This window comes from Molothrus aeneus, chromosome 21 (genome assembly GCF_037042795.1).
Source record: "Molothrus aeneus isolate 106 chromosome 21, BPBGC_Maene_1.0, whole genome shotgun sequence".
NCBI classification, from domain to species: domain Eukaryota; kingdom Metazoa; phylum Chordata; class Aves; order Passeriformes; family Icteridae; genus Molothrus; species Molothrus aeneus.
The window spans coordinates 3,371,891-3,397,578 of NC_089666.1; the positions used below are offsets into that span (position 1 = coordinate 3,371,891).

Below are 25,688 nucleotides of genomic sequence, written 5' to 3' on the forward strand. Positions count from 1 at the left end.
GCTGCTGTAGGAGCAGAGCTCTGGCCCTTCCAGTTTTCAGGAAGCTGCTGCTCTGCCTGGAGCACGTGTTGCACGTACTCACTGCAACATCTGCATTGGCAGCTGGCTCTGCTTAAAAAGACAGGCAGCCAGCTCACGATGTGAAAAATGTGTATTTTATGATTGGCTTTTCGCAAATATTAAAATGAATATTATATGTGTTGTGTTAGAAAGTTATGCTGTGTTAATTCTCTTAAGTAGTGTGTTAAATATAGTTTTAGGTTATAACAAAATGTTAAAATAGAAGCTATGCTATGGAGGATACTTTTTTTACCTAAAGAAAGGACTTGCACTGAGATAGCAGCTACAGGACACCTGAATCTTTCAGAGAAAGAGAATTTATTGCTCCATTGTCAGAAGAAACAAACTTCTGCCTGCCTCTCTCAGGTAGGACGACGTTGTCAGGATTCAGAGGAAGAAGCTGACACTGCCCAGACAGAATCCTGTGTTTGGATGGAATTTATGCATCATGTGTGAGGTGTATGAATATGCAACAGGCTGTTGCTTTTAAGGGTTAATCCTCTGTTAACGTGGGTCCTTTTTCAGGGCTTATTTTGCCCAGAAAAGATACTCAGACTGTCCCTAACTCTTTGTTTTTATTGTCTCATATTGTCCTAAATCCAAATTGTCCAAATTATTATTACTCTAATTATATTACTATTTTTATCAGCATTTTATTACTATTAAACTTTTAAAATTTTAAAAACCAAGTGATTGGCATTTTTCACACAGATCAGCACAAACACACAAAGAGGGGGGAATATGCTTGCTGGGTTGGCATCGCTGCAGAATAAAAAGCTGTCAAACAGAGACAGCCTGGCTACAGCAGCATAAACAATGAGGCATTCATGATTTGGAGTGTGCAAAACCGCTTTCGTTGTAGACTGGAGAGATTTAACTTCATTAAAATGAGAAACTTGCAATTTTAAAAATCCACGTTGAGTTGCAGACCTCAGTCTGAGGTCTGAAGGTGAAGGAGGGAACATCTATGCTGTGGCTCCTGCCTTAAACTGTTGAAGCTGCTACAGATTTATCACGGGCTTTGTCTGAGCCTGCAAAGTACTGAAGAAATCTAAAGTGAAAGTATGTTCTTTTTAGTTTTTTGATTTAGGGAAACTGGCAGCTTTGCAAAAGGAAGTTTTCTGAAATCATCATCTTAGAGAGAACTAGGGTTGTTGCCTGGAATGCTCATGGCTTCAGCATGACAACTGTTCTGTTTGCCTGGTAATTATGAGGGAATTCCTGCACTGGGGAGAAGGAATGGAAGGAACAGTGCTTTGAACACACTCAAGAATATTCTCAGTGAACAAACAAACAGTAGTGGGAATTCTTTGGGATGATGCTATTATGGATCATGGAGAATATCTGTTAGCTACAGTGTAACCCTTCTAATGTGCTTGATTTTTTTTTCCTCGTCGTGCCTTCTTGTTTTATGTTTGTTTGTTTGTTTGTTCTTAACCTGAACCCTGTTATATCTGTGATTCCTGTTAATTTAAAGAGATGATTTACTGATAGGCCTCACATAGGATCTCTGTCAGATCTGGTGTCCTGCAGGCTTAAAAGGGTTTCCCTACATCTAAACCTTACATGCACTGCAGTGAAGAAATGACCATAAAGCAAATGTTAATTTTAAGATGTGTAACTTTCTAAGGCAGGATTATTTTGTTTATTCTCAAGGGCAGAATGAAATAGAAAAAGATGCCTACATAAGTGACCAGAGCTACAGCAAGAAAACCCAATACAAGGCCACAGAGATTAATGTAAGACTTAAAGATGTGTATAAGGCCAGAGAAAACCAGCTACTCCAGGAAACAAAACCACTGCAGACTTTGTGTTCACCAAGGAAATATGGGAGGTGACAGGTAGGAAGAAGGTATTTAATTAGGCTTCCAGTTTCTAGAGCTGTGCATAAAATTATAATCCATTTCTGGTTTGCTTTTTATATATAAATATCCCATAAGTGTCATCCAGCTGCAGCCCAGCAGTAGCTGAAGCTGGCCAGAGGTGACTCCTCTCCTCCTATACCAGCGTTTGCTCAATGTGGTGGTACCAGTTGTGGGTTTTTCTGGGTCTGGATTGAAGGCACTGAGACAGGAGTTCATGTTCACACTCAGGTGTTTATCATTTCTTATCAGTAAAACAGTCTCACTGCTGGGAGTTCTGCAGCTTTTCATGAGAAGGCACAAAATGGCCACAATCTCTTGGTACAAGGGCTTTTCAGACTAAACTATCCAATTAAGAGCTGACACATGGATTATTTTCCCTTTTAACCCAATAACTGATCCCAAAGAGCTGCAGTGCAGACTTTTCTGCCCAATTACAAAATGCCACCCAAACCCATGGAGAAGGAGGAAGAAGAAGCATGAAGAAGAAACCCAGGACAACACCCTGTGCCCTCCATCTTGCTGCCATCCACAACATACTGAAAATCCCAAAACCTCAATTTCTCACCCAGTGACACACCTGCACTGCTCTCTAGAATCTATTTCACACTTTTGTGGATTCCAGCCTATTCTGGAGTTTAGGAAACTTTCTCCATGAATGAGGGTCAGAGTCAGTGCTCCCTGGGGGTCAGGGCACCCCAGAGCAGACACAGAAATATTCCCAGTGCCCTGGGTTTCCACAGCTCAATGCCTCTTTGCCCCTCTGCTCATCCATTGCCTGCTGCCCGGCCCCCGCAGGATCCCGCACCCTGGGTGTGAAAAACGCCAATCACTTGTTTTTAGAACTTTAAAAGTTTAATAGTAATAAAATGGTTCTAAAAATAGTAATACAATTTGAGTGATAATAATTTGGACAAATTGAATTAGGACAATATGAGACAATGGAGACAAAGAGTTACAGACAGTCTGGGTACCTCTTTCTGGGCAGCACGAGCCCAAAAAAGGACCCACGTTAACAAAGGATTAACCATTAAAAACAATAGCTTGTTGCATGTTCATACACTTCATACATGATGCATAAATTCCATTCAAACAGAGGATTCTGTCTGGTCATCATCAGCTTCTTCCTCTGAATCCTAACAGCGCCTTCAAGGCAGGAAGAAGTTCATTTCTCCTGATAAAGGAGCAATAAATTCTCTTTCTCTGAAAGATTCAGGTGTCCTGTGGCTGCAAGTCCTTTCTTTAAAAAAAGTATCCTACATAGCATAATTTCTATTTTAACATTTTTTTATAACCTAAAGTTATATTTAACACACTACTTAAGAGAATTAACGCAGCATTACTAACACAACACGTATAATATTCACTTTAATAATTGCAAAAAGCCAATAATAAAATACACATTTTTTCACACCGGGATGTGAAAAATGCGCATTTTATTTATTTTTAATCCGCTGCAGCTCCGGGATCAAACCCATGAGCTCACCTCACTGTTCCCTCGCTTTCCAGGATCCCCCAGCCCTGCCCCGGCTCCCTCCCGCCTCTTGCGGGGGCTGCCCGGGAGGAGGAGCCGGCGCCTCCGCGCTTCCTCCAGGGCGGGTCTGGTGCGTGGCACAGCTCCGGCAGCCGCGCTCCGTCCCGCAGGCACCGCTCCTGCTCTGTGTGCGCAGGGGAAGCCGCTTCCATGGTGCCTCCGGCCGTGCTGCTGCTGCTCTGGGCGGTGCTGGCGCTGCTCGGGCCGGGGAGCGGCCGTGCCTCGCAGCAGGAAGGTACGGGGGGTGCTCGGGGCGCCGGCAGCACGGAGGGCATTGGTACCACGGGGTGGGGGATTGGTACCACGGGGGGCTGCTCGGGCCACGGGGGATACTGGCAGCACTGGGGGGGATTGGCAGTATGGGGGGGGATTGGCAGTATGGGGGAGGATTGGCAGCACGGGGGGGGATTGGCAGTATGGGGGGGATTGGCAGCACTGGGGGGGATTGGCAGTATGGGGGGGGGATTGGCAGCACTGGGGGGGGATTGGCAGCACTGGGGGGCATTGGCAGTATGGGGGGGGATTGGCAGTATGGGGGGGATTGGCAGTATGGGGGGGATTGGCAGCACGGGGGGGGATTGGCAGCACTGGGGGGCATTGGCAGTATGGGGGGGGATTGGCAGTATGGGGGGGGATTGGCAGTATGGGGGGGATTGCCAACACTGGGGGGAGGATTGGCAGTATGGGGGGGGGATTGGCAGCAATGGGGGGCATTGGCAGTATGGGGGGGATTGGCAGTATGGGGGGGATTGGCAGCACTGGGGGAGATTGGCAGTATGGGGGGGGTTGGCGGCACTGGGGGGAGGAGGGAGGATTGGCAGCACTGGGGGGCATTGGCAGCACTGGGGGGGATTGGCAGCACTGGGGGGCATTGGCAGTATGGGGGGGATTGGCAGGACTGGGGGGGAATTGGCGGCACTGGGGGGGATTGGCAGTATGGGGGGGAAGTTGGTAGCACGGGGGGGATACCGGCAGCACCGGAGGGGAGGGGCCCGGCAGCATTGGGGGCTGCTCGGGGCACGGGGGGCACCGGCAGCACCGGGGGAGATTGGCAGCACTTGGGGGGACCAGCAGCACGGGGGGGATGCTCGGGGCACTGGGGGATACCGGCAGCACTGGGGGGGCACCGGCAGCACGGGGAGCCGGCTGATGGACGGGCTCAGCCGCCCCGGTGCCGCCCTGGCTGCCCGGCACTGCCCGGGCCGAGCCTGCGGCACTGTGAGCCCCTGGGCAGCACCTGGAGCCTCGGGCAGCTCGGTGAGACAGCATCCATCATTCCAGCCCCGTGAAGGACTCTCGGTCCTTCTTCCCACCTGGGTCAGTCACTCCCTGGTTTTGAGCTTAGGCGGTTCAAGAATTCAAGAATTTTGAACTTAGGCGGTTCACGAATTCAAGAATTTTGAGCTTATACGGTTCAAGAATTGGGTTACCCGAGGGTGTTTGATTCCAGACTGGCCACACTGTGACTCAAGATCAGGGATGCTCCTAAAATAGCATCAGTTTGTGTCTGCCCTGTAAACAGTCAGTAAAGCTCTAGAGTGGCTGGTAGAACAGCAGAGGATTAGGGCAGCTTCACAATGTCAGCTGCACCGACAAAGTGGTTCATACTCTGTCACTCTGCCAAGAAGTTTGGATAATTATCTCTGTCTTCATTAGAGAAGTGGCAATTAGGAGGAGATTTCATCTTGTTGTGTGTAATATTTCCCTTCACAGTGAGATTCTGGTATAACTATCTTTATGTACATTACTTAATACAGTTAATGTGCATCTGTGGGGGTGTTGGGAGTTCCTTGGCTATAGTGGTGTAATTAAAACAAAGAATCTCTGTGCTATCCTGCCTTCCTTGCACATCCCAAATCTTCCATGGTTTTAGTATGCATTAGAGATACAAAACTGAGGGCTGGGAAAGAGAATGAGGTAAATTGGTTAGGAAGAGGAATTTGGAATTAGCTGTTATCTGAACCATCACTTTTGGCATGGCTGAAAGAGAAAATGCCTCATCTTTTCTGTGCCTCAGCTTCCCCAGAGTAATGTGAGAGTAGTGATACCTGTCTTCTCTCTTGGATGTTATTTTATATCTCTGCAAAAGCTCTCAACATAGTTATTTGTAATTGATAGAATTTTAAAAAATTATTCTGTAAATGTAATACAAAGATTATATTATCCACTGTTTAATTGTGCACAGTTGATTTTTTTTCTATTTGATCCCCATATTAATGTTATTTTCTTAGACACTGTCTTAACAGGAAGTGACACAGTAAGATTTCCCAAATCACAGCCTGAGGATAAATTCATTCCTTGTCCTGAAATGCAGCTGCAGCTGTGCTTTCCCTGTGTAGTTAGGGCAGAAGTAAATAACTTTCTTTTTTTTTTTTTTTTTTTTTTGTTTTTTTTTTTTTTGTTTCTGAACTCATCTGGTCTCTGATTTTTATTCTTTATAAAAACTCAGATGTTTACTGAATCATTTCATTGTGATCTTGGTATCAAGGTTCCTGATCCAGTGCTTTGTTCTTACAGAATCCTTTTCATCTATAGAGCTCTAAAACCTTCACAAAAGAGGTAAATATCCTCTTCTATCATTCTACAGATGGAAAAGCAGGGATAGCTGCATTAGCTCCTTGTTGCATAGCAGAACCAGCAATACAGTCCAGCTCCCCTGGTTCTGAGTCCAGTGCTTGCTTTGCTTTTTGCAGCCATGCCATTATTAAAAGTATTTCTACAATTTCTAGTTGCTAGTGTGGCCCAGGGAGCCTCTGGGCCCAGGAGGCCTGGCTCAGCAGAACAAGCTGCATTTCTACATGTGGAAGTTGGCTGTGATATGGGAAACAGAGATGCATCAATCTGTTTAGGGAGTATTGAAAGTAAGAGGGTTTCCTGCTCTGTCCTTGAAAGTATCCATCAGCTGCATGAGTGTTCAGCAAAATCTTTGTGAAAGAGGGGAAAGGGTTAAAGCAGAAGGAATGGAGGTAACATAGCACAAACTCCAGTGCTGGGCTGAAGGAATGTCTCTTGGGATGGAAAGCTGTGGCTACTGCACAGAGTTCTTAGAACAGAAACTGAGCTTAGTGTCTCTGTGTCCTTTCTCACAGGAATCTGTGACTTGGGATTCTGCTGGGGATGAGGGTGGGCTTTGTGCTGGTTTTTCGTGCTCCTCTGAGTTCACAAACTGCATGGGGAGAACTTTTCTGTCGTAGAAATAGGACACCACTTCCTGTGCTGTGTGAGCCTTTGGCACTCATCCTGTCCAGCAAATTTTGGCAGTCAAGTCATAAACAGTGTGTGGCTTCTTTGGGATGGCAGCACAAAAATGAATTGGTGATTTATTTAATGTGAGATGCCTGAGATTTTGGGCTGAAATAATTGCATAGCAGTCAGGATCCTTTCCCTCCTTTCCCTCCTTTCCCTCCTTTCCCTCCTTTCCCTCCTTTCCCTCCTTTCCCTCCTTTCCCTCCTTTCCCTCCTTTCCCTCCTTTCCCTCCTTTCCCTCCTTTCCCTCCTTTCCCTCCTTCTCTTATTATTATAATATGCTTTCTCCCCTCATGTACTAGAATTTGGGGGTTGTCTGCATTCCTCTCTGACAAACCCATGCTTGTCCCCCTCTTCCTTGGCAATATGATCCTCACCTTCTCAGGATCCATGAGCTCAGAGATCTCTCAAAGAGCTGCAATGGCTTTCTGTGTGCCATCATATGGCTAGAAACCTTAAAGGCTTTAACATATTCCCTGAGGAAATATGTATTTTAATCATTTGTTTGCTGCCTCTGACTGGGCTGGACACAAGGCACTGGAGTGTGCTGGAGGTGCTGGGTTAGGAATGCACTTCATATGTCTAAAAATCTGCCCTTAAAAACTTCACCTCTATTGGATTCATATTCTTTTATTTATCACTTTGTGCATGTGTCTCATAAATACAATTAGACCTGACTTATTGATTGTTCTCAAGCTCTCTTCTCTTTTTTATTCTGAATCAGGTAAAGGATTTGAGGAATTTCTTTGGTAATATCTCCTTTCCTCCTGACTTGGAGTCTTATACTTATTTTTCACTTCTGCTGCCTTTGTGAGGTCCATCTAAACTTCTAGATCCTTCCTCTCTAAGACTAGGCAGAATATCAGTTTGGGTACCTGAGGGAGATACATCTGGTACATCCATTGAAAAAAATCATTGTTCCAAAAGAAGCCTGCTGAGGCCAAGAAAATGTCCTTTCAGTTTTTCCTGGTATTTTCTGATGTTTAAAACGGATGGCCAGGATTTGCATTGAAGCACTGTTGCCAGAGCCTATACAAATTCCTACTTCAGCAAAACTGTGAAGGTGAAGTACAACATTTCATCATTGCAATGAGGAAAGCAGAAATTCCACGTAAAAATCATATTCCAGGGTACCACAGAGAAACTTCTGAAAGAGAACTTCAGGATTAAGTTTTATCCTTTTTAAGGGACTGGAAATGAAAAGCAAGTTTGGGAGGAGAATGTAAATTAAAATTATAGCACAATTAAAGTCACATTGAATATGTATGAAAAACTGGAAAATGCCTCAGGAATGGAGTAGAAAACTGAAGCAGCCATGGAGAGGGAAAAATAACATTTAATCTAATTTTGGTTTTCCCTACATCCAGTCAATGCTGAGTGACAAAAAAGCAGCTCTGTGGGGAACAGAAAGTCAAAACTGCATTAAATTGATGACTTTCAAATGGGCATTTTGTAGTACTTCTGTTTTTTTTATCTTCAAGTTTAATTTCTTCTGTACTTGTGTGAGAGAAGAGAATTGTAGCTTTCACTAGCAGGGCAAAAAACCCACTAAATTAATTTTATTCTTTTTTTACCTCAGAACTCAGGCAATGAAATTGTATCTTTACATAATCTCTCATTTTATACCCGCAATCAAGTTAGGTGTGGAACCAGCAGGTTGTGGAAACCACACAAGCTGAGTATCTGTTGTGCTTTCCCCTGTGTGCAGAAAATCTGCTGGTTCTGACTGTGGCCACCAAGCAGACTGAGGGATTCCAGCGGTTCAGAAGATCAGCCCAATTCTTCAACTACAAAGTCCAGGTGATTTCTAGCACCCTCCATGGGGGTTGGTTATCAAATTTTCAGGGAAATCCCTGACGAAGGAAGGAATGATGCATCTGACTCCATCTTACCAGAAGGCAAATTAATTACTTTATTATACTGTATTATTCTATACTATATTACATTATATTGTGCTACATCTGAACTGAATCTGCCAAGCCAGGGGTTCAGGAGTGCAGCACACCACCTGGAGCAGCTGAAAACCCTGCCCTGATCCACATCAGGCTTCTTTGCACTAAGGATTACCATTAATGACTGGCTTAGGCTAGGAAAGACATTTTTGAATATAGTAGATATTTTTGTCCTCGATGAGGGGGAGAGAAGATGCATCTGACTCTATCTTATCAGAAGGCTAATTAATTACTTTATTATACTATATTATTCTATGTTATATTATATTACATCTAACCTGAATCTGCCAAGCACTCAACTCCACACAACTGTACAGAATTTTGTGACTGTCAGTGGCAGTCCTCACACACACACACACCTGGCCCTGATAGGCCAAGGAAACAAAACCCCATCACTGTGGGTAAACAATCCCCATATTGCATTCTACTTTGGCACAAACACAGGCACAGCAAATGGGAAGAATTGTTTTTCCTTTCTCTGAGGTTCAGAGAATGTGAAACCCAGAAATAATTCTTGGGAAGAATTATGCCTTGCTTTTCTCTGTGCAGAGAAATGTGGCAACAGTTGGTCAAAGGGAATTTCAAATTGTGGAATGGATCAGCCTTGGCCCCACAGTGATTAAATAAAAGCTCAAGAGAGGACACACATCTGCTCAGCTGGCTGAAAAGTGCTGTGACTGGGTTATTTCTGCAGTGTCCTGAGTGTTGGCTTGGGGTGAGATCCATAACTCCTGCTCAAGGGAGCCTCATGGCACTTTTCCATTGCACTGCCAGGACACACAGTACAGGGTGTGCTCCTGTCCCTGTGGCCAGGAGTGCTTTGTGTTACCTTGTGACCCTGATTGTCCAGCCCAGAGGCTGGATCCACGGCTGCCTAGTCCATTTGTCCTGCAGCTGTTATTTTTGCTGTGATTTGCACTGGGAGTTATCAGAACCACCAAGTTTGTGGGTTCTGGTTCTTTCCCGTGAGCCTTGCTGGGAAAGTGCCCTGTTGAGGTGACCCTGTGTGGAATTCCCATTTTCTGGAAAAATCCCTTCTCCCAGGATTTTTCTCCTGGGAAGCTGAAAACTCTCAGAGGAAAAGAAAACAATTGTTGTCTCATTTGATTCTCCTGTGTTTTGCTGCTTTGGAATGTGTTTGGAGATTGTTTACCCACAGGTGATTGTTGCATTGGATTCTGCTGGGAATTATTTTGACTCTCTGGCCAATCACAGCCAAGCTGTGTCAGGACTCTGGAGAGAGTCACAAGTTTTCATTATTATCTTTTTAGCCTTCTGTAAGTATCCTTTCTGTATTCTTTAGTATAGTTTAGTTCAGCATTCTTTAATATAATATAGCATGATAAAATAATAAATTAACCTTCTGAGAACATGGAGTCAGATTCATCATTCCTTCCTTCATCTGGGGGCAATGCAAATGCAGTAACCCTGTGCCTGTTGCTGTGTAGGTGCTGGGGCTGGATGAGGAGTGGCAGGGTGGAGATGACCAGCAGCCAGCTGGAGGGGGGCAGAAGGTTCGTCTCCTCAAGTCAGCTCTGAAGCAGCACGGGGATAAGGAGGATTTGATCATCCTTTTTGTGGAAAGGTAATGCTTGCAAAGAATTTGCCATGAACTGAATCTTACAGTGGTTTGGATGGGTTCTCACTGAGAAGAGATGAACTGTGAAATCAATTGCTTTTGAAAAGTGTGTCCAGATATCTGGTGGTTTGTTTTGTTTTTTTGTTTTTTTTTTTTCCCTGAATGCTCTGTGGTTTCCTGGCAATTGCTCAGAGCTGCATCCGTGGCACTTGGGAAGGGCTGATCTGAACAGGCTGATGCCAATTCCTGCATGAAGTTGATAGTGTTGTACCTGATTCTGCCACAGTGGAATTTGGCTGCCTCCATCTGCAGAGAATGAGCAGACAATTCCTATGGAACTAGGCAGGCCTTTCTTACCAGAGTTATTTGTTTTATAAGGTGAAGTAGGCTGCAGCATGTCCTGAGAGCCAAGAATTAGTCTCCAGAGAGGTGGAGAGAGAAAAGGAAGAGTTGGAGTCTCAGTGTCTTTTCATATGCCCAGCATACAAATAAGACTACACTTTATTAGTTGCATTACCAAAAATGTAATACTGTTAAACAGAATTAATACTGTTAAACAGAACTAAAAGAAAGATTCCCAAAGAATTATCTGTTTCTAGAAACTTTTCTCAATGACATGTTTTTCTGACTCCATTCCTTTTGTCCTTTTTTTTGTCTGTCTCTCTCTCTAGCTATGATGTGCTCTTTGCTTCAGGCCCCACAGAACTGCTGAAGAAGTTCAGACAAGCCAAAAGCAAGGTGGTTTTCTCAGCAGAGAATTACATCTATCCTGACAGAAAGCTGGAAGCCAAGTACCCTCAGGTGCGAGATGGAAAGCGCTTCCTGGGTTCTGGAGGTGAGACACAGAGCTTGCTTTCAGCTTTCTCCTCCTATTTGACCTTTGTGGGAGAAATGGCAAAGCAAACTGAAAGGTGATGAGTCTGCAGCAGCACAGGGTGTAGTGAGATTTCATGTGAGAGAAGTGAAAGTAGATGTATACAGGAGTATTTCTATTTTTTGGTCATCTGGGTTGAAACACCTCCTCATCCTTATTCCCACAGGCTTCATAGGTTATGCTCCAAACCTGAAGAAGCTTGTGGAGGAGTGGAAAGGAGAGGATGATGACAGTGACCAGCTCTTCTATACAAGAATCTTCTTGGATCCAGAAAAAAGAGTAGGTGTATCTTGATTCTGAGTTGGTGAAAATTTGCATTCTAGCCAGTACCCCCATTTTCTGGTATCAGCAGTTTTTCTATTTAAGCATAAAATGTGGATGGGAAGAGAGATGTCTGAAAACAAATCTTACTGGAGGCTCATGCCACTATCTGTAGGTGCTGGTGTTTAAAGCCATTGAGTGTGGAGGAACTAACCAGCCTCCTCCCAGGGGATGTGAAACTGCAGAGTGCAGTGCTGCCTTAGAGACAGCCAGCCTAGCACTGAAGTACATTCTAGGAAAATGCCATATAATATCTACAGAAGCCTGGAATGGAAGCAGCACTGTGATTCCAGCACTGTGTGGTGCACTGGCCAGACCATGCAGCCCACAGGTCATTCTGGTTCTGGTGTCCCTGCCCAGCTGGGCATTACAGAGGCCAGTCTGTCCCTGGGGACAGACCAAATGCATGGAGAACTCAAACTGCAGCAGCAATTAAATCAAGAGGGAACATTTGAAATAGGGACCTGCTCTCAGACTAGAGAGACACTTGAAATTTTTTGCCAGCAAGGCTGGTAGAAAATTTAGAACAGCTGGTAGAAAATTTAGAACTTTTTTAGTTGCCCAAATCTGAGTATGGCCTGTGATACTTTCACATGAGCAGTCCCTTTAATGCTCTCATCTGCAGTTCTGGCCCTGTGCCACGCAAGGGCTGAGTAATTCCCCAGACTTGGCACTCAGACAGTGGATGTTAGCACCCTGCTGTCCTTTCCAGTAATCAGTCTTACAGATGCCTGCAGGGACACAGAATTCTGTTAAGTCAGAGCTGCATTTTAGTCCCACTCAGAGTGTGACTTGCAGCAGGGGATAAAAACAAAGATTGCACAAGCTGATCTTGCACCTTCCTCTGGTTTGACACTGGTACCTGGGGCAATGCTCAGGGTCATGCTTGCCCTGTGGATAGAAGGCAAGAAACTTTTCACAGCAGATGTTTTTTCTATCTGGCATTCCTGTGTATTTTATGTATTCTGGTTTATATGACTGTGTGTAAGTCTACTTCATTCATGTGATGCAGATTTATTGACACACCCACAGCAGCTTTAAAAGAGGGGGAGAGGGGGTTTGCATAGTTTTGCCTAATAGAATATATTTAACTTGTTCTTGGAAATGGTGAGTGTCCCAGATTTAAATTAAAATTATGATTATGTGGGAATGTTTAAGGCTGCAGAGTTTGGAGAGTTTACAAATGACTATAGGAATGGGATATATCTTCACTGAGCATAGGGTCTGTTGTATGTAAAGGATGGATACCTTTTGTGTTCTAATTAAGGTTATCTAATTCTTTTAAAGGAAAGTATCAACATCACTCTAGACCACAGAAGCCGGATCTTCCAAAACCTAAATGGAGCATTAGGTGAGATGGAAGGAAGGAGCTCATTTCTCCTTGGAATGCAACTTGCATGTTGACACCAGAAATAAAGTTATGGCTGAAGGGATTGTATTTCAGAAATGGCTGTCCCCACAGAAAAAGCTTTACTAAAAGTCTCTGCCAGAGTTCTGGGATTTGTTTGCAATTCCGTTGAGAGCAACTGTGCTCTCATTGCAATTCCTTCCCCACTTCAGGGAATGCAGGTCAGGTTTTTCATCTCACACCTCCCAGCCACTTTGATCTCCAGGCATGTCAGATTGCATTAGCCTTGGGGATTGAAACTGGGAGGGACTTCAGTGCAAGTAATAACACAGAGCCCTGCCTAGGGCTCGCCTGCCTTTCTGCTTCAGAGCCATGCTGGAATGCCATGGGAGGTGAGAAGCAGCCAGATATGCCTGTGAGCACTCACTGATTGTACCAGGCTTCTGACCTGACCTGCTCATTGATTTTGCTAGTCCTGGCAAGAGGGATTCAGTTACTTTCCTATCAATGCTGCCTAATGTTTTCAGTCTTGCCCCATTCCATCTTTATTCTGGTCAAGTAAAAAGTGATAATGGCAGTGTAGTTTTTGGCTCCTGTGCTCGTTATGTCAGTGACAGACTGCAGCTTGTATCTGTGCTAGTCTTTTTTCCAAAGGATTTTGTGGGGTTGTGTTGAGGCAACATCCTCAATTATCTCTGCCAGGAGGATGGACTTTTGTGAAGGGTGACAGAGAGAGAGACATCAGGTGCATAGAACACTTAGGTGAGAAGGGCCTGAGTCCTCCCATCAATAGCTGTCCCTGTCATCAGTAGCTGCTCCTCACTGCCAGTTTTGAAAGAACCTTTCAGTATGGCTTCTGCCAACTCCCAGTCACTTTCCAGCTTCCCAGGCATCCTCCTGTTACTTCACAGGATCATTCTGAATATTTGTCTCCTTTAAAGATTTTGTCTGCAGCCCTTAAACTACTTGTGCATGGTTATCCATTGTCCACACTTTTCATTTTTCAGCAGTTTTCTGTATAAATGAGGCATTGTGCTTCTAATTATCAATAAAAGCCTTAACATGATGATAATGTCATTTCCAGATGAGATAGTTCTGAAGTTTGAAAACGCACGAGTGAGAGCAAGAAACTTGTTATATGACACTCTGCCTGTGGTGATCCATGGAAATGGACCCACCAAGGTAAGTGGACTGTCCTGAGAGAAAGATTTGTTCTGTGTTTGTTGCAAAGTGACCCTTTAGGCTCAATGGATCAGGTTACTGCCTCCACATAGACTGACTTTCCCTGTGTACATTTACATTTGAGAAACAATATCAGTCCAGGCCCATAGCAGCAAGATGGTTCTGGTTCAAAGACCCACATGTAGCTGGATGCTCAGGCTGTCCTGTTTTTCAGATTCCTTAGTTCATGGAGAAGGTTAACAAAGTTCAAATGTGACCCCACAGTGGGGATGCACACAAAGAAACTCCCCTGCCCTGTAATGCACAATCTGGCAAACTTCCTTTTGCAGCTGCAGCTGAACTACCTGGGGAACTACATTCCTCAAGTGTGGACATTTGAGACTGGCTGCACAGTGTGTGATGAAGGTCTGCGAAGCCTCTCGGGGTTTAAGGTAAGGCTGCTGTGTTTATTCAGAGCTCTCAAAACAAGTCTTAAAATTGTTATGTGTCTGATGTTAAACATGACTCACCACTGCTCTCCTCTTGTCCCTGAATGCAGGATGAGGCACTGCCAATGATTCTGATTGGCATTTTCATCGAGCAGCCCACCCCATTCCTCTCCCAGTTCTTCTTGCGGCTTCGTAACCTTCGTTACCCAAAGCAGCGAATCCAGCTCTTCATTCACAACCATGTAAGTGAGGTTGGCTTGTGATGGGCTTAGCAAATGTGGGGAAAATGTACTCCTCATCCTCTACTCTAGGCACTTTTGCAGCCTTGGGCTAGACTTCCAGGCTGTGTAATCACAGTTATTGTCTGCAACCCACAGGATTGTGTACTTATCTGCAGTGACACCCACCAAGCTGTAAACCAGTGGAAATGGGCGTAAGAGCTGTTGCCCAGCTACTCATTTTGAAGGCAAGAGGCTGAGTGGCCTGGATGAGCCCATCTTATTAAGTGTTTTTCCTTACTTTTGGAATAGGAGGAGCATCACTTGATGGAGGTGGACTCCTTTGTGGAGGAGCATGGCACAGAATATCTCGCTGTCAAAGTAATCGGACCAGATGATGAGGTGGAGAATGCTGAGGCACGTAACTTGGGCATGTAAGTGAAGAGGCCATACATGATAGCTGGCAGAGACAGCCTGTGTCCAAACTAAGACATCTGTTTGTTCTCAGGATCATCCCTATCAAGTGATTGCTCTTCTTTTCTCCGTCACCCTTTCAGTTTTTCTGGCATTAACTCTGATGCCGTTATATATTGGGAAAAAGCAGCTTCCATACCAGCTCACTTTGTCCAGTTTCAGAAACTAAGCTCTCACTGGTCCTTTGTTCTGACAGAAGGAAAGCCCTGTATCTCCTGCCCTCATCTATATACCCAGTCACAGAGCACAAAGGATATGCACCCATATCTCTGAAGAGAAGGAGTGCTGTAGCAAAACTAAGAGCTAGTGGGAGAGTATCTTCCTGTCTGTGATCAGGAGGTTTGAGCTCAGGTGTGGCTTTGGACCAGCTGTAAATAGGCACCTCAGTTCCTATTTACAAACCTTCAGTTTGAGCTGAAGAAACAGTTTGCTGAATGTGATTTTGGCTGTGTCTCAGTATCAGTTATTGGATACTGAATCTGATGTGCTTGTACTATGCTGGCCCTCTGGGTTGTACATTAAACCAAACTTCTCTGAGCACCCAGAAGACCTTTAGACTACAAGGTGAAGGCATTCTTGGTGCTCTGTCCTTTGTCTTCCTCTGGTTTAGGATGTGACTTTCCTTTTCTCTGCCTGCAGGGATTTGTGCAGGAAGGATCCTGACTGTGACTATTACTTTAGCCTGGATGCTGAGGTAGTTCTGAAGAACAAAGAGACTCTGAGGATCCTGATTGAACAGAACAAGTAAGTTCTTTGGTCTGAGCAATGCTTACTGGTCATCTCACATGAGGAATTCAGTGCACATCCCTGAGATGTTTAGGGAACAAGAAGAGCTATGCCAGAGATGTTAGCCGAACACCTCTTATGTGGTTTTTTTTTTTTCACTGTAATTGTAATCCCTGGATTTTAGGCAGGGGATGTAAATCATCCTTAGCTTTGTTTTTATATAGTCACTAGAACAAATTGGATTCTGACAGACCTGGTGCAGTGTGTAGTCAGAGAGGAGATTGGGACCATATTAACCCTTTCTTATGGGGCATTTCATTCCAACAGAGTTAACAAAACAGCAACTCTGTAAGTGAGGGAGGAAACAGCTCTTACAGTACTGTGGTTTGTAAACATTTTCCTTTTCTTCCTGTGGTAACATCCTGTACTGCAATTCCTTTTTCTTTCGTGCTTCCAGGCTGGTGATTGCCCCCCTGGTCAGCCGTCATGAGAAGCTGTGGTCCAATTTCTGGGGAGCCCTGAGCCCCGATGGATACTACGCCCGCTCGGAAGATTACGTGGATATTGTTCAAAGGAGGAGAGTGTGAGTGTGCAAAGGGAGCTTTTCACTGATAAAATCCCTCAAATGCAAAGCTTGCTGCAGCACATTGTCATCAAACTAATGTCCAAGAACCAGAGAGTGCAAATGTCTTTGTGTATAGGAAAGGAAATCTCTGCTCCCATTTGGAAGTTGCTTTCTATTCTGCCCTGAGCAGAGACAATAACATACTTGGGGCAGACTTTCTGTTGATCAGAGTAAGGGTTTGAGAGTGCTGACTGCTGAAATCATCTCATCTTACTCAAGTCATGTTTTCCCACCTGGGGGTTATAGTTAGTGTGATCCTTAAAATCCCGTAAAGTGCTGTTTAATCTCTGTCAAATCAATTTTCAGGTGATCTTTGAATGGAAGAGTCACAAAATTGTGTTGTTGATTCATTCATATTCTTGAGGGTCCCTCTTTTTTATAGGCCATGATAATTTTTTTTATTTACTGGCCTATAAAAAAGAGGGACCCTCTTTTTTTATAGACCAGTAAATGCTGGAAATCAGCTTATGCACTTTTGGCTGGTTCAGTTTCTTTAAATCACTGGAAAAAATATGTTGATCTCTCTGGGAAGAGATTCAAGCCACTAATTACATTCCTAGCAAAAACACACAGTAGCAATTAATTGCTTTCCTGGTGGACTAGCATTTGTGCAGCTTAAAAGCTGTGGGCAGTACAAGTGATTTTTTCTGGAATGCCAATCTCTATTGGTGTGGTTTCTTCCTACTGTTCTGAGCTGGCTCATTTAGGCAAGCCTGGCTGATGCTGCAGTGCTGCCTGTCATCCTCAGTGGTATCTCACTTTTCTTCTGCTGTGTTTCAGTGGGCTCTGGAATGTTCCCTACATCAGCAGTGTTTACATGGTTAAAGGCAAGGCTCTGCGCTCGGAGCTGGAGCAGGGGGATCTGTTCCACAGTGGCAAGCTGGATGCTGACATGGCTCTGTGCCACAACATTCGCAGCCAGGTCAGTCAAGGAGAGATCCTGCCAGGGGAGAGCTGCCTGCCAGGCTGAAGGGGACAGGATTAAGCAGTTTCAAGGCATTCAGCTCTGCCAGGGCAGGGGTAGGGTGAACTCGTAGTAGTTAGTACAGTGCAGACTTTGGAACAGCTTGGGATTTCTGTGAAATGATGTGTAGCCATGGACCACTAAATGTAAATAACTCAAACTAGTCAGTACAGTGCAGGCTTTGGAACAGCTTGGCATTTCTGTCTTGCTGTGAAAGCAAGACATGGACCACTAAATGTAAGTAACTCAAACTAGTCAGTACAGTGCAGACTTTGGAACAGCTTGGCATTTCTGTCTTGCTGTGAAACCTTGTGTAGCCATGGACCACTAAATGTAAATAACTCTTACTAGTCAGTACAGTGCAGATTTTGGAACAGCTTGGCATTTCTGTCTTGCTGTGAAACCTTGTGTAGCCATGCACCACTAAATGTGGATAACATTTTTGTTCTTAGGCCTTTTCAGGCTGCTCTAAATGGGATTGAGAGGGTAAGAAGGAAGACCTTAATCTCACAGCTGCTGCTCTCCTGTGCTTCCAGCCCTGGCTGACAGGACACAGAATTACTGTCTCTGTAACCTTTCAGAGTTTCTCATGTGCAGGGTGGAAATAAAACTGAAAGAATGAATAAATTAACAGCTTGGAGAACTGTCCAGTGCTTGGTTTCACAGTGGCTCTCAGAAATATGAGGCCTTTATTATTTCTCTCTGTCCTGCAGGGAGTCTTTATGTACCTGACAAACCAGCATCAGTTTGGACACATACTGTCCCTGGAGAATTACCAGACAAGTCACCTCCACAACGACCTCTGGCAAATATTCAGCAATCCTGAGGTGAGATAACCTGCATACTCAGAAGGCACAGCAATGTGGGAAGATCTGATATTGGCTTCATCACTATGGGAAGCCCAGGCTTTGTAATAATGGTGACTCTCAGGTGGGATGAAGAGCACAGGCACAAAATTTGAAGAGAACATGTTTTTGGGATTCATAACACATGGATCTTCAAAGCCTGTGAAATACTGCTTGCACGAGTGCCTGGCCTTTTATTACCTCTTTAAGCAGGGGCCCCACAGAAATTAGTGGTTTGTTTCTCTTCTGATTGCAGGATTGGAGAGAAAAGTACATCCATGAAAACTACACAGCAGCTCTGAAAGGGAAATTGGTAGAAATGGTAAGAAAACATCATCCTTATCCATCAGAATGGGAAATGAGCTTTAGGACAATGCTTTATCATCATTATTGTAATTCTCAGGAATAAGCAGTTGAGCATAGGAAACATGACCTTGAAATACTTTTAGACCTAAATCATTCCAGCTTTCTTAAGTAGGAGTGGGGCACATAAATCAGAAGACAAATTTCTATCCTCAGTATTTTAGTTTCCTTCCACTCAGTCTGCACTCATTTTAGCCCTACTTCTTTTGCCTCAAGCACCTCCTTGTTTCTGCTGTTCTCACCTGTCTGTTATCTGCAGCCCTGCCCAGATGTTTACTGGTTCCCCATATTCACTGACACTGCCTGTGATGAGCTGGTGGAAGAAATGGAACATTATGGCCAGTGGTCCACAGGTGACAACACGGTAAGTAAAGGCAGGAGCTCTTTTGAGTTCTGGGCTCCACCATCTTCTATGCATTTCTGGTGATAGCAGTGCCTCCTGTGGGAAGGCATTAGATCCTGAATTAAACCAGAAGAGTAGAGACAATACTTTATTTTGCTCCTGATTAACTCTGATTTTTCCCTGAGTCCTCTTTAGTGTCCTCTGAAGTTCCAGTGTTCAGCCTCTCTGATGGTAATATTGCTCCCATAATAATTAATTATGGAATTAATTATGGTTTGAAATGAGCTTTCCATCCTGCAAATTCTGATAAACAAACATCATATTTATTTGTAGTTACCAGGAACAAGTACTTTTCATTCCTGAATTCCAAGGTTCCCATCTTTACAGGTATTTCTGCTGATTCTATTTCAGGACAGCAGAATACAAGGAGGATATGAGAATGTCCCAACTATTGACATACACATGAACCAAATTGGCTTTGAAAGAGAATGGTATAAGTTTCTTCTGGACTATATTGCACCCATCACAGAAAAGCTGTACCCAGGGTACTACACCAAGGTATGTTTGTTGTATGCAGGGCAACCCCAACATCTGGGAATGATTGGCAACTCACTCCATTGATTCAGAATGCTGAACATTTGCTTTATTAAAACTGTATTATATTACATTATACTATACTACACTAAAGAGATACTAAAAGGATACTAAAGAAAAACCTGTGACTGTCTCCAGTCAGGATGCAGCTTGGACCTAATAGGCCAATTAACATAAACAATCATCACCAGAATCCAATTACCAAATCCCTTCAGGTAAACAATCTCCCTACCATGTGCAAAAACAACAGGAGCAGTGAATAAGATATAAGAATTGTTTTCTCTTCTCCTCTCTGTGCTTCTCACTGCCTTCCCATGAAAAATCCTTGGGAAAGCTTGTGCCTGCTGCTCTCTGTAAAGAGAGCTGAGGCCACAGTGTGTCCACCTTAACAGCAAAACTCATGGTGAGCTCAGCACCTCCTCCAGCTGCAGTTTTGTGACAAGAATGCTCCAGCAATACACACAGAGTATTTCACACACAGAATCACACACAGAAATTCTAGGTTGGAAGAGACCTTTAAGATCATCGAGTCCAACCCATGTTGGGTTGGGTCCAACCCATTTCCCAGCACAGAGGAATTGACCCTGCAGTGTGACCCAAGTATGTGCATTAGGAGATAGGCAAAAATCAGGCAGAAGAATGTCATTGAGAAATTGCCTTTCTCCTTTAGCAGTGGGATGCAATTTCAGTGTCAGCCCCTGCTCTGCAGCTCAGAAGCCACAGACCCCTGTAGCCCTCTAACAGAGTGCTCTTTGTCCTTCTCTCTCAGACCCAGTTTGAGCTGGCCTTTGTGGTTCGCTACAAACCTGACGAGCAGCCATCCCTGGTGCCCCACCACGACGCCTCCACCTTCACCATCAACATTGCCTTGAACAGAGTGGGCATAGACTACGAGGTGAGTGCCTGCCAGAGCTTCAGGAGTGCAGCACAGCACCTGGAGCAGCTGAAAACCCTGCCCTGACCCACATCAGGCTTCTTTGTACTAAGAATTACAATTAATGGCTGTAAGAATTCATGGGGGGCTGTTGGGATCCAATCCAGCTTGCTATGGACCCCAGCCCACACGAGAAGTGCTCTTCTCCACGTGGGGACAAGTGCTAATTTTATTTCCTTGATAGGAGACACCAGATCATCCAGGTGACCCCCCCCCAGGTGGAAAAAAGAGGGTGATGCCTCATGGCAGGAGACTTTTAATCCTGGGGGAATGGGGAGTGGAGGAAGAGGAATATAGTGGGTGGGTATTTTTGCCTCTGATGAGGGGAGAGAATGATTCATCTGACTCTATCTTATCAGAAGGCTAATTAATTACTTTATTATACTATATTATTCTATATTATATTACACTATGTTACATTACATCTAACCTGAATCTGCCAAGCACTCCACTGCACAGAATCTTGTGACTGTCAGCCAACAGTCCTGACACACACACACACACACACACACACACCTGGCCCTGATAGGCCAAGGAAACAAAACCCCATCACTGTGGGTAAACAATCCCCATATTGCATTCTACTTTGGCACAAACACAGGCACAGCAAGTGATAAGAATTGTGTTTTCTTTCTCTGAGGTTCAGAGAATGTGAAACCCAGAAATATTCTTGGGAAGAATTGTGCCTTGCTTTTCTCTGTGAAGAGAAATGTGGCAACATTTGAATGCATCAGAATATGGGAGATTCCCCAAACACCTTGTCACATTTGCAGAAGTGCTGTGATGTCACATTCACATTCTCTGAAAAATCCCTTTGCCCAGAATTTTTCTCCTGGGAAGCTGAGAAGCCTCAGAGGAAAATGAAAACAATTCTTATCTCATTTGCTTCTCCTCTGTTTTGCTCATTTGGAATATGTTTGGAGATTGTTTACCCACAGGTGATTGTTCCATTGGATTCTGCTGTGAGTTGTTTTGACTCTTTGGCCAGTCAGGGCCAAGCTGTGTCGGGACTCTGGAAAGAGTCACGAGTTTTCATTATTATCTTTTTAGCCTTCTGTAAGTATCCTCTCTGTATTCTTTAGTATAGTATAGTATTCTTTAATATAATATAGTATGATAAAATAATAAATTAACCTTCTGAGAACATGGAGTCAGATTCATCATTCCTTCCTCTGTCTGGGGGGAACACAAATGTTGTAATTCAGGACATCCCTCTGGGTGTCCTAGATTGCCAAGACCCCTGCCAAAGAGCTCAGAGACCCTGGCACAGAGCTCAAAATGCCTCTAGTTTTGATTATAACCCATGAAGCAAATTACCAACCTTATATAAAGATCTGCAAGCCATGACATTTTAAGTAGGATGATAGTGAATTTATCATGGAGTGAAAAATAGATTTTTGAAGTTTTTAGCTTGGAAATTCAGGGAGCAAGATAAGAAGAATCTGGGCGTGTCCAGCCTTTCTCCTTCTTCTTCTTGGCCTCCATCTTCTGCTGTGATGTTGGCATTTTTAGATTGGTTTAGAGTAGAAGCTCACTGTCTAACATAAGTGATAGGTATTAGAAAGTAATTATAAATATTGTACACATAGTTTTTAGTATAAAGACATAACACCGCCCTGGGGCAGGCAGAGTGCCTCTGACTGTCCTGCTGAACAGACCTCGGCAGGTCAGGAGAAAGAATTTTATAGATAAGAAACAATGAACAACCTTGAGACCGAGAACTGAAGAGCCCTGACTCCTCCTTCGACTGCCAGACTGAGAAAAGAGACTTTCCAACACATCTCAGGGTCACTCTGAGCAGCTAAAGTCCCGAAACACAAATACAGCACTGTCAGAAGGCAGGGACCCCTTCCCTGAGGCGCTTTTTCCAAGCTGATGTGTCTCTGGTGTCCCACCAGGGAGGAGGCTGATGTGTCCCTTGTGGAGGCTGATGTGTCTCTGGTGTCCCCCCAGGAAGGAGACTGATGTGTCTCTGGTGGAGGCTGATGTGTCTCTGGTGTCCCCCCAGGAAGGAGACTGATGTGTCTCTGGTGGAGGCTGATGTGTCTCTGGTGTCCCCCCAGGAAGGAGGCTGAGTGTCTCTGGTGGAGGTTCATGTGTCCCTTGTGTCCCCCCAGGGCGGGGGCTGATATGTCTCTGGTGGAGGTTCATGTGTCCCTTGTGTCCCCCCAGGGAGGACTCCCCCCAGAGTGTTTCTGCTGGAGGTTCAAGTGTCCCTTGTGTCCGCCCAGGGAGGACTCTGAGTGTCTCTGGTGGAGGCTGATGTGTCTCTGGTGTTCCACCAGGAAGGAGGCTGATGTGTCTCTTGTGGAGGCTGATGTGTCCCTTGTGGAGGCTGATGTGTCTCTGCTGGAGGTTCATGTGTCCCTTGTGTCCCCTCATGGAGGACACTGAGTGTCTCTGGTTCAGGTTCATGTGTCCCTTGTGTCCCCCCATGGAGGACACTGAGTGTCTCTGCTGGAGGTTCATGTGTCCCTTGTGTCCCCCCAGGGAGGACACTGAGTGTCTCTGCTGGAGGTTCATGTGTCCCTTGTGTCCCCCCATGGAGGACACTGAGTGTCTCTGCTGGAGGTTCATGTGTCCCTTGTGTCCCCCCATGGAGGACACTGAGTGTCTCTGGTTCAGGTTCATGTGTCCCTTGTGTCCCCCCATGGAGGACACTGAGTGTCTCTGCTGGAGGTTCATGTGTCCCTTGTGTCCCCCCATGGAGGACACTGAGTGTCTCTGGTTCAGGTTCATGTGTCCCTTGTGTCCCCCCATGGAGGACACTGAGTGTCTCTGCTGGAGGTTCATGTGTCCCTTGTGTCCCCTCATGGAGGACGCTGAATGTCCCTTGTGGAGGTTCATGTGTCCCTTGTGTCCCCCCATGGAGGACACTGAGTGTCTCTGCTGGAGGTTCATGTGTCCCTTGTGTCCCCCCATGGAGGACACTGAGTGTCTCTGGTTCAGGTTCATGTGTCCCTTGTGTCCCCCCATGGAGGACACTGAGTGTCTCTGGTTCAGGTTCATGTGTCCCTTGTGTCCCCTCATGGAGGACACTGAGTGTCTCTGGTTCAGGTTCATGTGTCCCTTGTGTCCCCCCATGGAGGACACTGAGTGTCTCTGGTTCAGGTTCATGTGTCCCTTGTGTCCCCCAGGGCGGAGGCTGCCGGTTCCTGCGCTACAACTGCTCCATCCGAGCCCCGAGGAAGGGCTGGACCCTGATGCACCCCGGCCGCCTGACCCACTACCACGAGGGGCTGCCCACCACCAGAGGAACGCGCTACATCGCCGTGTCCTTCATTGACCCCTAGAGCTCTGCTCCCCAGGGAGGAGAGGCCCTTTCCCTGCTGACTTTGAGTAGAAACAGGGAATGTTGCTGAGAGTTTCTGAGGCGTTGTTCAGAGATATTTGGATTTGATTTTTATATGATTTTTAATGTGATTTTTATTGATATTCTAAGACTCCACTGCTGGAGGACTTCACTCTCTGACACTGCAGGTAATATCTAGGAATATTGCTGTAGAAGTCCAAAGGAGATTTTGTGCCTTCATTTTTGATTCTGCTCCTCATCCACTGTTTCTTGAAAGTGCTGTTTACTTGAACTTTCTTCAGTGATTCATTGGCTTTAAAAAATGGTTTTTTGGAACAGAAATCCAGCTTTTAGGAGGCAAGTTACAAGCTGGAAGCCTGTTTTCATCCACAGCATATACGGGACTGGATGTTACACAATAATTCCTGGACATTATTCCAAATATAAACCAATCAGGGAGCTGACTCCAGGAGTTATAACAGTTAAGTGTCACACCAAATGAAGCTGAGTTGGAAGAGCCTGAAGATCATCTGATTCTTTACCTCTTTGCTGTCTTTGCAAGCAAATCACAAAATTCAAAGCGGCAGCAGTGGTAACATAGGTGCTTCTGGTTAGCTAAGGGAAGGTCCTCTGATGGTGCTTTACCTCTGGGATTGGACTGAAGAGATAAAAAACCTCCCTACCTTCTGTTTCTCCAGCTAAGAGCAGCAGGCATACCCACACAAATTCATGCCATGTCAATATGTAGATTAAATCTAAGAAAGGGAAGGCTGGGAGCAGCTCCATCAGTCAGGGGGGCTTCTCTCAGAATTGTTTGTTCTGTACCATGTTACAATAGCCAAAAGCTCTGATCAATCTCTGGATAACAACCCAGAGATCCCAGTGGTCTTTGGTGGCCTCATTCCATTTGTCAGAGATTGTTTAAATAATTTTCTTTGATGGCCCATTCACATTAGATGGAAAGAGCTGTTCTCTGGTTCTTAGAGGAAATAATTATTCAGTGTTTTTATTGTTTGAGATTGAAAACCAAAACACTCCATTGCAGAAACTTCTCCAATGGGGTCAAAGCTGATAGAAATGAGTGGTTGGGAAGTGCTGAGAGATTGGGGTGAGCCAGTAGTTATAAAAATATATCCAGACTAGACCTGTGGTTAGAGAGTGAAGGGGCAGAAACCTTTTCTGCCTGTGCCTGTGGGATACCTGCTCTGCTTATCAGACACCATTATGCCAGAATAGTGTGTTTCACAAGCAATAAATTCATAGAGTGATTGTCCTTAGGGGAAAAAAAATAATTATGTGCCTTTTAGTTGTGTGTCTCCAGCTTCTGCTGCCGTATTGTCAGAGTAGAGCCTTTCTTCTGGGACGGGTCACTCTAATGGGGCAGAACAGCTTCAGACATGGAAGGGGACAGACAGCTTTCCCAACTGCTTTCCTTGAGCTTTTTAGGTCTATTTTGAGGCCATACACTCACCCGTGCCCAGGAGAGAAAAATCCAGGCAGGGGCAAGAATTTGAGAAGTAAAACTGTACTTAAAGTCATGTTATGTGAAATGCAGAACTGTTAAATGCCTGTTACCAAACGAAGGGATTGATCAGCAAGTCAGAGATGTCCAAAATGTGTATTATGTATTTATTCAGCAGCAGGTTTTTTGGTTTGGGGTTTTTTTTTTGGTAGGTTTTTTTTTGTTTTGTTTTGTGGTTTGGTTTTTTTGGGGTTTTTTTGGGGTTTTTTTGTTATTGGTTTTGGTTTTCTGTTTTTTTTTTTTGGGGGGGTGCTTTTTGTTTGTTTTGTTTGTTTGTTTGTTTGTTGGGTTTTTTTTTGTTTTGGGGTGGGTTTTTTTGTTTGGTTGGTTTTTGTGGGTTTTTTTTTTGGTTTTTTGGGTTTTTTTGGGTTGGATTTTTTTTTGTTCAGTGTTTTGGGGTTT

At 44.7% G+C, this 25,688-nt stretch overlaps 1 protein-coding gene across 1 annotated transcript; it reads left to right on the forward strand.

The window, feature by feature from the left end:
* Window positions 1-3,571: 3,571 nt before the first annotated feature.
* On the forward strand, window positions 3,572-25,070 carry PLOD1 (procollagen-lysine,2-oxoglutarate 5-dioxygenase 1). Its single transcript, XM_066563869.1, has 19 exons — window positions 3,572-3,691; window positions 8,411-8,502; window positions 10,103-10,239; window positions 10,905-11,068; window positions 11,274-11,386; window positions 12,716-12,779; window positions 13,861-13,958; window positions 14,288-14,389; window positions 14,497-14,628; window positions 14,917-15,038; window positions 15,718-15,822; window positions 16,262-16,387; window positions 17,210-17,351; window positions 18,107-18,220; window positions 18,495-18,560; window positions 18,861-18,965; window positions 19,356-19,502; window positions 20,308-20,433; window positions 23,610-25,070. The coding sequence occupies exons 1-19, from the start codon at window positions 3,607-3,609 to the stop codon at window positions 23,763-23,765; spliced, it is 2,196 nt and encodes a 731-aa protein (XP_066419966.1). The 5' UTR covers window positions 3,572-3,606; the 3' UTR covers window positions 23,766-25,070.
* Window positions 25,071-25,688: the final 618 nt, after the last annotated feature.

Excerpts from the sequence above, each read along its gene's own strand:
- PLOD1 (XM_066563869.1), top strand. The coding sequence starts at position 3,607 with ATGGTGCCTCCGGCCGTGCTGCTGCTGCTCTGGGCGGTGCTGGCGCTG. Across the intron at positions 11,069-11,273 it reads GCGCTTCCTGGGTTCTGGAG|GCTTCATAGGTTATGCTCCA; the intron begins GTGAGACACAGA and ends TTATTCCCACAG. Across the intron at positions 20,434-23,609 it reads GAGTGGGCATAGACTACGAG|GGCGGAGGCTGCCGGTTCCT; the intron begins GTGAGTGCCTGC and ends TGTGTCCCCCAG.